The 10050-nt window shown below is 34.1% G+C and overlaps 1 protein-coding gene across 1 annotated transcript; it reads right to left on the minus strand.

Annotated features, from left to right (window-relative positions):
- Positions 1–7805: 7805 nt before the first annotated feature.
- LOC111885912 (probable aquaporin TIP-type) lies at positions 7806–9293 on the minus strand. The gene is made up of 2 exons (XM_023882148.3): positions 8832–9293; positions 7806–8421 (listed from the first exon to the last, which is right to left on the minus strand). The coding sequence occupies exons 1-2, from the start codon at positions 9213–9215 to the stop codon at positions 8047–8049; spliced, it is 759 nt and encodes a 252-aa protein (XP_023737916.1). The 5' UTR covers positions 9216–9293; the 3' UTR covers positions 7806–8046.
- Between the last annotated feature and the right edge of the window lie 757 nt (positions 9294–10050).

Here is a 10050-nt window from a genome sequence, read left to right on the forward strand (position 1 = left end):
ACGAGTCGGCCCTTTAACTTACGGTTTCCTTTCCTTTCTTGGCCTTCCTGATTTTCGGTGTTACAACATCAGATATTGCACCCGATTTCTTCCCATCATCTCGTGTATCAACCACATATACAGGATAACCCTAGTGTTTGTTGTTGGGTTTTATGTACTCTCGATGACAACGATCCTACAAATTTCCTCATCACTAATACATGACCTCTCCGGGTCACTGGAGCCTGAACCTCGGATAATCTCCATACTAAAATACACAAGAAAATGATCAAAACTAGGCTAAAGCACACAAAAATGCTATACACACTCCTTCAAGTACCTTAGTGCCCCAAGATTTTTCCTAAACCGTGTACGGATCCTATGATTTCAGTAGTACGGCTCCATTACTACCATCCACATCGATCCGTATTTGACTCTGGTTGTCCTCTTAAGACCCTAAGTGTAACACTATGACTTTTCACCCAATGGTTCCCATCCTCACCAAGGCATCATGTCAAGCTATCTGTTCCCATACACAAAAACCAACAACAAAAGAAAAAGTGTTAGCATAAGCTAAATGAGTCAATTATAGTGTAGTGTTGGAATAACACACATATCATAAATGGATTCACATAAAACATCCACACACAATCAAAGACTCACAAGCAAGACATAATAACATCAAACCGCATAACAAACACAAGTTTAACTCAATTTATTTTAGTTCTTCTTTTAGAGCTTCTTTTATTAGTTACTCTCCTCAACCCCGCTGTAACTAATTTTATTTTATCTATTTGACGCTTAAATATTAATATATAATATTTTGTTTCTCCACTTTATAATAATAATTACTCACTGCTCACCATTGGTTTAATTATTAAAGTAGTACCTCCTAGTTAGGGTCTATTTATTCACCGCAAACCCCCAAGGCAAGTACCTCATTTGCTATTATAATGACTAGTATGACCCAATGCACTAGGTGACGCGTGACTCTCACCCGTAATCAATGCCACCGGTCCACTATGTTTGCTACTCTGATGTTGCACATTCATATACATGCATTGTCATTAAGGATTGGTACAAAAGGTGCCAATTCCACCACGTTACACATTCCAATCCCACATGATGTTTGTGTTGGTTCCACCGCTAGACCAACATCCTCCAGTCCTCGCACCGTTCGGACCATGTCTTGAATGATCTCCTAAAAAAACATCTGATGCTGCTTTGGCTTAAGCTCTTTCCCTGTAGGTGTGATTCAGCCCATCGAGTCCCTACAATAATCCAGATAATGTATATACCTATGACTAGTTTACTACCCTTCGCCTTACTAGTGTATTCCCTTTTTAATTTAATAATAATTAGTTAACTAAGGAGTTACACTTTTACCCTCTCAAGTAATCATGTAAATATGATGAATTTTCTTTCATTAACATATTACATCTTTAAGGGTTCATTTCATGCAACCCTGTAATTTCATGTAGTTATTACATTTTACATCACACACCACTTTCATTCATAACAGTTCTATAATGATTTACAACACTAACATGCTTTTCCTAAAAAAGTTTAAAAAAATATTTTCAAACAAGTATTCACATGCTCACAACACATAATAATCTGGCAGAATACTTAATCTAGCATGACCTTAGCTTACATCTTACATCAAACAAAGAGGATTGTAGCATGTAACATCCTAGATACAGTTACACGTAAAGTATTTCAACATGTATTTCAAAATACTCAATCATCAAAAGGTCACATACATCGTAGATAACTAGGTTCATCCCATTCCATCTAAAATATAGGATACTCCTAATACTCAATCAACTCACCTTTGCCAAAGATGTGACCACAATACTCAATCAACTCACCTTTGCCAAATATGTGCCCACCTCACACTTCAAGTCTTGTAAAAGTTGAAGTAGCACCCTTTACCCTTTTAGAATAAAAATAAAAAGTTAATGGAATTCTACAATGTCAAAGATGGCAAATCCATAACCTAAACACATAAATCAGTTATCAAATAAAGTTCCCAGTTTTGGACCCAAAATAGCCACCTGTTTAGAGCTATTTTAGCATGCTTAGGATGTGTAAATTTTTAATTTTTATTTCATATTCCATAAATTCAGAATTGTAGCTTTTCGTAAAGTACTTAAAAGGCCCAAATGAGTTTTCTACAATTTTTATGATTTTTACAAAACTGCCTATCAATGGTGATATATTCTGACAAGCTGGTGAAAAAGGCGATTTTCACCTAAGTTGGAGCCAACAATAGGACCTAGAAAAATTCACAGACAAACTACACTCAATGTGCAAACTTTGAGAATTTACGTATTATTAATCCAACTCCTGGTAATTGTTTTATAATATTTCCAATCCAGGGCAGATTTGTCAATTTCTTGCAATTTCCAACTTTGAGTCTTTAAGGCTTTTTGACCACTCAACCCATTAAGTCATAACCAAAAACACCCATAAAGATAAAAAAAGATATTTTTAACAGAATTAACATGTCAAGAAATAAAAATAACAACTCCAACCACACCCCATGCCACAAAGTGCATAACATTTGGTGGAAAAACAAACTACATTGATGAAGTAGATTGCACAAATAATAATTTGGATTTCTTCCACCACCGAGTCTCATGGAAGGACTTTGAGAGATTGGTTTGAGGATTATTAGGTGAGTCAAAATATGATTTTATCACAGAAAAATACCCACTTGATTCATGGTGGGAGTTAACATAAGTTTTAGAGAGATTGTGACCCCAAAACTTTGATCAAAACATGAACTTGAACAACAAAATTATTGAAGGTGCTCTTAAAGAGATTTTAACAATATTTGAGCCATCATAAATACCAAAATAAAAGTGAAAGTAAACCATATGAACTTTCAAAGGTTTCTAGGAAGAAGAAGATGAGATTATGATCATCAATTAGGAAGAGAATTAACAAAAACAATCTTCAATTGACAAGGAACTAGATATATTAACATAACAAAAGAGATTAGAAAAGAAATGTACCAATACTTGGCCAAAAATCATAGTCTCCTATACCTTCAAGGATCAACAAGGGTAATTCTCCTCTCTTATCCACCTTGCCCAACTCAGTTTTCTTTCTTCCTCTCCAAGCCGAATACGACTTTTTTTCTTCTCTTGGCTTGATCAACGATGCACACGACAACAAAAAAGGAATTAATTTTTTTTTTTTTTTGGTTTTCAAATCGACACACATGTAAAAGGAGAAGATGTTGTCAATTGTTTTTTACTAACGTGATGATGGAACGTATACAAGGAGAAAAATCGATCCTTCTCCTTCGGGTTATTTCATATTTCCAAGTTAGTCCCTCAAGAATCTTAAGAAGAGTTTCAACACACCTAACCCAAATTAGTTAACAATTAAAGTTTCCTTATATGAAATTTGAGTCTCTTAAACTTATATTTACCCTAATAATTTCATAAATCAATTTCATTAAATTACACACCTTTTAATTTTGATTAATTCTTTTAGATATTAAATAATACTATTTTTAGTTAATTTATTCCATTTTAACCTCATAAAGCTAAAATATTTTGCATAAATAGTTCTTCGAGTAACAAAAAAAACTAACGTTGTTTACCGTAGGATTTTCGAGTTGTTACACTAAGTTACACAAACACTTATCCTCTGGTGTATCTACACACCTATAGGTTCCCCATAACCACAACTAAGCACCTAAGAACTCATCTTAGGCTACCTCTCGACCACAACTCTACCTCTTTGGGATCTCCGCTACTTTCACCAATTGCTTCACGTACACCAATTCTACATAATTCAGAACCCGATAGACAGATGTATAAATGATTTTACCTCAAGTCCACAACCAAACAAGGAACAGGAATTAAGGCTAAATTACGCATTCTAAGGCTATAAAATCCTAACTATGTATAATTATGCAACATAAACAAAACAATTCACAAGGATAGGTTCAATACCTAAAAGCAACCTCTTAGGATAAAGGCGTCACAAATGAGGAAACCCTACCACGTACTTCTTGAGGGATCCTTAGCCTATCATCTAGCATGCAGTTCCGTCAACTCATAATATAGCAACTCAAAGCAACATATAAAACAAGTTGAGATGTTTTGGAAAATCACCACTCGAGCTCCGGCCGAGTGTACACATTGCTTCACCCTGTTATTCTCCTTTGAAATTCTTTATATCCTTTGAAACATTTTTATGAAAACACTCAGATCCTTAGTTAGAGTCTGGAGTCCCACGAGTGTTCATCTAAATCTCTCAAACCAAGGCTCTGATACCAAATTGTAACAACCCATTTTTCAAAAAAAATCATTTTTAATTTAGATAAAATAATGTTCATAAAACCCATGTCAAGAAAACATAAGTACCAAATACATTCATCCCAAAATACTAGAGTGTCATAATATACGGAAACAAAAAAAATGCAGGCGAATGTATACAATCAAACATTCGTCTTCCCACGATCATCTAAAGTACCTAAAGCATTTAATCAACAACCGTATGGACGAAGCTTAGTGAGTTCCCCAAAATATTACATACATCACACCATATAATAAACAGATATGGGTCATCAACAACCCTAGGATTATCAACAATCTCAATGGATTAACAGCACGCCCGGTGGGCTATTACCAACCCTGAAGACTATCAGCGGTCTCAGTGGGCTAACAGCACGACCGGTGGATTATCAGTAACCCTGGAGACAATCTGCAATCTCAGTAGGCTAACAACAGACCCGAGTGTTATCAGCAACTCCAGTGAACACATAACAACAAATATCAAGTAAGACCCATCTGGTCAGCATGCACACATACTATGGCATAGGCAATATAATAAGTAGACGCACCTCTCACAGAAGATTGATAAACCTCACACCCGAATTGTCGATACTAGACTCCTCCTAGTAATCATATCCAAAATAGCCCTAATTTACAATTAAGGTAATTATTCCAACTCAACAAGTCGAAATACCAAGACTAATCCTCATTTGGGCGAAAGATCAGTTTGCCACTCTAAGTCCTCAACCCCTCACAGTTGACCAAAAGTCAAACTAATAAAAAAGTCAACAGTTAACCTTCTGTTGACTTACGCATGACGTAATCCAAGTCTCTACGTAGGGCATAGAGCCTTAACGAGAATCGGGTGGAAATCAGGTTACGTTGGGCGTAGCCCAGATTACGCCCTACGCACAACACTTTTACCCAATCCTCATTTTAAGCTCTTAATACATTAAGACCTTTCACTCAAAGCTCAGATCTGACCCTAATGAACATTTTAAATCATAAATTCTCCAAATTTATGTCTTTACAGGGCTAAAGAGAGCTCAAATCCCAAACCCTAACCATATACTCATTCTCATGATCCACATCTCATGCATTGATGGAAGGAAGGGGCAACGATTGCATTTTGATGACTTAATACACTCCAAAACGTCTAGAAATTCTACTCACAAGGTCTGGAATAGCTAATACCCAAGAAGACCAAGAATATGGGACAAAAAGGACATAAAGTCATAAACTAGCAACATCTAACAAAACACTCATCAAGGTTTCTGAAGATGGAAAAATGGATGAAAAATCAGGATCCACAAGCTTGGGTGCACCATAACTATACAATGGCCTTCCTTCAAAATCAACATGCAACAAAAATGACCCTCAATCTCCAAAATTCTCTCTAAGGGACTAGGGTTTTGAGATGGGGGATAAAGGGGATGGACGTTGGTCATAAGAAATGTCTCAAGGGGTTAAGGTCCTTAAATATGACTCAAAACCCAATAAATTAGGGTTTGCACTTTGCGCCACTACGCTTTGCGTAACCGAGGTTTCGCCCTGCTTAGGGCACAAGATCCCCGCATGAGTTTAATGAATTACGCCCTGCGTAGACTTTTATTTCTCAAAAATTATAAGCTTTAACATCATAAAGAAATATACATGAGGAACAGGTGTTACATTCCAACGATACAATTGATTCCTTCCTATTCTCCCTTGCCAATCTTCTAGTTCGTCATCGTTTCCCAGTGTGATGCTTGCAAAATCTGGTTGGAACGATTGATGACGGCTGACACATAGGGGACATCGCAAATGCAATGTATGTTGATGTTGGTGAAATTAATTGAGTTCTATTGTGCTAAAATAACCCTAACACGTTGTTGAAGTGAATGCTTTGGGGAGATATTGCTTCATTGTGAACGGAAATAAAAATAAAAAAAAAAAACATCATATAATTGAACACTTTTTTTTTAATAAGCTTCATTTGATTTATTTGAAAGTACGTTCATTTGGGATGGCAATGCAAGTTGGATTGAAATAATGGCACAGTTTAGACACTCTTTCAAGACCACCGGCACTCACCTTCTTAGCACACTATCAGCGGTAAAGGTCAAAATTCATATTCTCTCTTTTTGTTGATGTTTTAGTTTAATAAAATTTCTTAGTGGTCAAAATCAATGTCGTTGACTTTTGTGATTATTGAACAATTCAATGAAAATTTGACTTTCATGTATTTAACTACGTAAGGTTCATAAGACCACAGACCCAACTGCCGAACACCATATTGCAGTCTACAAAATTGTAAAATCATTATCAAGCCCTTTTATTTCCAAGGTAAAAAAACATTTTAATCTTGCTGTAAAAAGAGTATGTATGCTATATTGGTGCTTTTTATATATGTATGTTAACAAGTAAAGTAATTTACATAGCGGTGAATCATAGTGCAACATGCATACACAAAATCTGTAGTGAATCATATACTGCAGCACGCACAAAAAAATGTAGATCATTGCCACCAAATTATCAAAGAGACATCCAGTTGATTTGTAACTACTTATTTCTTTATTTCTTATGTATATCATATAGTGAGTAGTTTATAATCTATGGGAAACACGGTTACAAAATTAATTAAATTTTTATATAGTGAGAATTCAAAATTATTAATCAATTATTTTAAATAAATCATTAATTATGAGATATCTTTTTAGTTATATAAAATTATAATTCTTAATTTAAATAAACATGTGAAATTATATCACCTTATAATTTGTATTAATTTTGTTTTAATTTTAATTTTAATGTAATTAGAGTGACAAATTTAAAATTTAAAATTTAAAATTAAGAATTAATAGGTTGATAAGTGACATACATTAATTAAGAAACCTAATACGGTCACAGATGACAAAAGTAAAATAAAATATGTATGAATTATGAAGCCTAATAGGAAGACATGAAAGAAAGATTAAAACTATTCTTTTACTAATTTATAACCCATGGGAACCACGATTATAAAATTAATCAAACTTTTATAGTAAAAACTCAAAATTATTTTAAATAAATTATTAATTTAAAAGATATTTTTATTAGTTATGTGAAATTATAATCATTGATTCAAATAAATATATAAAATTAATTTTTAATATATATTAGAATTTTTTATTTGTGAATTAATGAAAAGAATAATTTAAAATTTAAAATTTAAAATAGAATCATATTAATGATTAATGAGGAGGTAATAAATTTAAAATGGAAAACTAATAGATTGACAAGTGGTAACACATTAATTAAAATGTTTAATATGATGACATATGGCAAAAAAACTATTCTTTTATTAGTATAAGGATTATAATAGAAAAATTGGTTAATAAATATTTGTCAAATATGAAGGTTAAACTAAAACCCTAAATCCCACAAAAATAGCAAGTTGCGAAAATAATGACATACATTTGATAAAAGTTCAGTGAGAATAGATTCGTTCCGGTACTTCAAAATAGCTGTGTTTGAACTAGTCTAAAACAAGTTTCACATACTTGAATAACATTAAAATTAACATCATTTCATTCAAATAATGGATAAAATTACCCAAAGGATAAATATAAGAATATGAAAAGTAACATAAAGTTTAAACACAATCCATGGATCTTTACAAAACAACAAGGACACATTGGGTCGTTCACAATCCAATATCCACAAATTACAAACCGGAAGGAGATGAACAGATAAGAAAACAATTTTTGAAAAAACATAAAACTTAATTTTAACAAGTATTGTTCTAAAACATTTAGGTACTTGTGGGCAAATGGTCATGGGTTTGGTTCATGAAAAGGAAGTCATAAACAAACCCAGCAATAGCACCACCGATCAAAGGTGCAGTCCAAAACACCAAGTGGTTGGGCAAGGTAATGTTCCAGCTCACCAAAACCCGGCCAATTGACAAAGCCGGGTTCATGGATGCTCCGGTGAACGCCCCGCCCGCCAAGATATTTGCTCCAACAATAAACCCAATGGCAATTGGTGCCGTTGTTCCCAAATTACCCCTCTTGGGATCTATTGCGGTTGCGTAAACTGTGTAAACGAGTCCGAATGTCATCACGATCTCAAATACAAAAGCGTTCCAGAACCCGACTCCTTCATCAAATGTAAACTCTTCTACAGACTGCAAAAGAATGATATTTACCGTTTCAAGTCCAATTAAAAAAACTTGTAATTTGAAATATACTTTTAAAGTGGCATTTTAAAGTAAATATTAATTTTAATATTTTGAGTAGGAGGTAATCTTAAAGTTGAAAAATATACATTTCAAACATTAGCGATGGTGGTTTGCTAGCTAGATGGCCTATTGTCATTGTTTTTATCTACTTGTTAATTTTAAAAATAGTTGTTATATTAAATATTATAAGGAAATATTATTGATATAGTGGTCTAATTGAGTAAATAAACTAAGTATGATAAAAAAAAAAAAAGTTAAAGACATTGTATAACCATGATGAATTCATTATCATGCAAACGTATAGCTAGCTATATTATAATATATTGAAAGAAAAAAAAAATCAATTAGATTCTCACCATGCCATTGGTGACAAACTCGAGTAGTAAGCAAGCGACAATGGACCCCAGCACCTGACCAAGTATGTAAACAAGACCACGGAGGAAAGTGATATTACCACCAACAAAGGCACCGAGGGTGACGGCGGGGTTCACATGTCCACCGGAGATATTCGCACTGATGGAGACAGCCACGAACAGGGCAAAAGCATGGGCAATAGCTGCTACCATAAGACCAGTAGGGGTGGCAGGACCATCGTTGGTTAGCTTGCTGAAAGCTAAGCCGGAACCTGTGCCTGCAAAGACGAAGATGAAGGTGGAGATGAACTCCGCCACCCCGGCCTTTATGGTATCCGGGTGCTTAAACTCATCATATCGGCCAAAAGCGATTGAACGGATTGGCATGGTTGAGTTTTGATTGATAAGATGGCGGAGGTAGGCGGAGATAGGGGAGAGGGAGGTGTAAGTTGGTATGCATATATCGCAAGCAAATGAGCTGCTTATATACTGGTTTGTTTTAGTGTTTTACCTGCTACTACCGGTTAACCACCGGTCATAAAGGTTAATCACAGGTCACAAAGGTTAACCACCGGTCTCAAATGTTTCCTAGTTCTTTTGTTATTAAAAATTCTGTGAGATTTGCTAAAGTTAATTAAACAGACAACTTTTGGCGTTGGTTTTGTTTTGACTACTTTTATATTTAATGATTAAAAGTCAAATTAAATGCTTAGTCGTAATAATGTTATTAGTGTTAGACCTAATTACATTTGTGTTTTCCAATATTTAATCACCACAATGGCCAATAAAAATAAAATAAATAAATAAATAAATAAAAATAACTCATGGAACAACTTACTTCTGTTGAAGAACTCGATTGAAGGCAGGAGAGGTTATAACTCTAACTTTTTGTGATGTAAGTACACAAAATTTTAACAGTGCATGTGTCTTCGAATATGCTATGGGAGGAATAAGATATGCATATATGACATAAGGAGTATGACATAGAGAGGGAACAAGTTGAAAAAAAAAAAAAAAAAAAAAGAGGGGCAAGTTGAGTAAAATACTAAAAATAGATAGATTCCTGGTATGCTTTTCCTTCGAGAACAGTTGCGCAACGCGGCTGCCCTTCCAAGAGAGTTCTCCCTCTTAAATCTTTACTTTCAATTTTTTTTTTTTTTTTTGTCACGTTCTTATTCATTTAGTTACTTGTTATTTTAAGGATTTTTTTCAATAAAATTTT

Source organism: Lactuca sativa, chromosome 1 (assembly GCF_002870075.4).
Source record: "Lactuca sativa cultivar Salinas chromosome 1, Lsat_Salinas_v11, whole genome shotgun sequence".
Lineage (NCBI taxonomy): Eukaryota > Viridiplantae > Streptophyta > Magnoliopsida > Asterales > Asteraceae > Lactuca > Lactuca sativa.

Bases quoted from the DNA above. Each gene is read 5' to 3' on its own strand.
- LOC111885912 (XM_023882148.3), bottom strand. From the start codon at position 9,215: ATGCCAATCCGTTCAATCGCTTTTGGCCGATATGATGAGTTTAAGCAC. The intron at 8,422-8,831 runs GTGAGAATCTAA...ATTCTTTTGCAG, and splicing joins AGTTTGTCACCAATGGCATG to TCTGTAGAAGAGTTTACATT.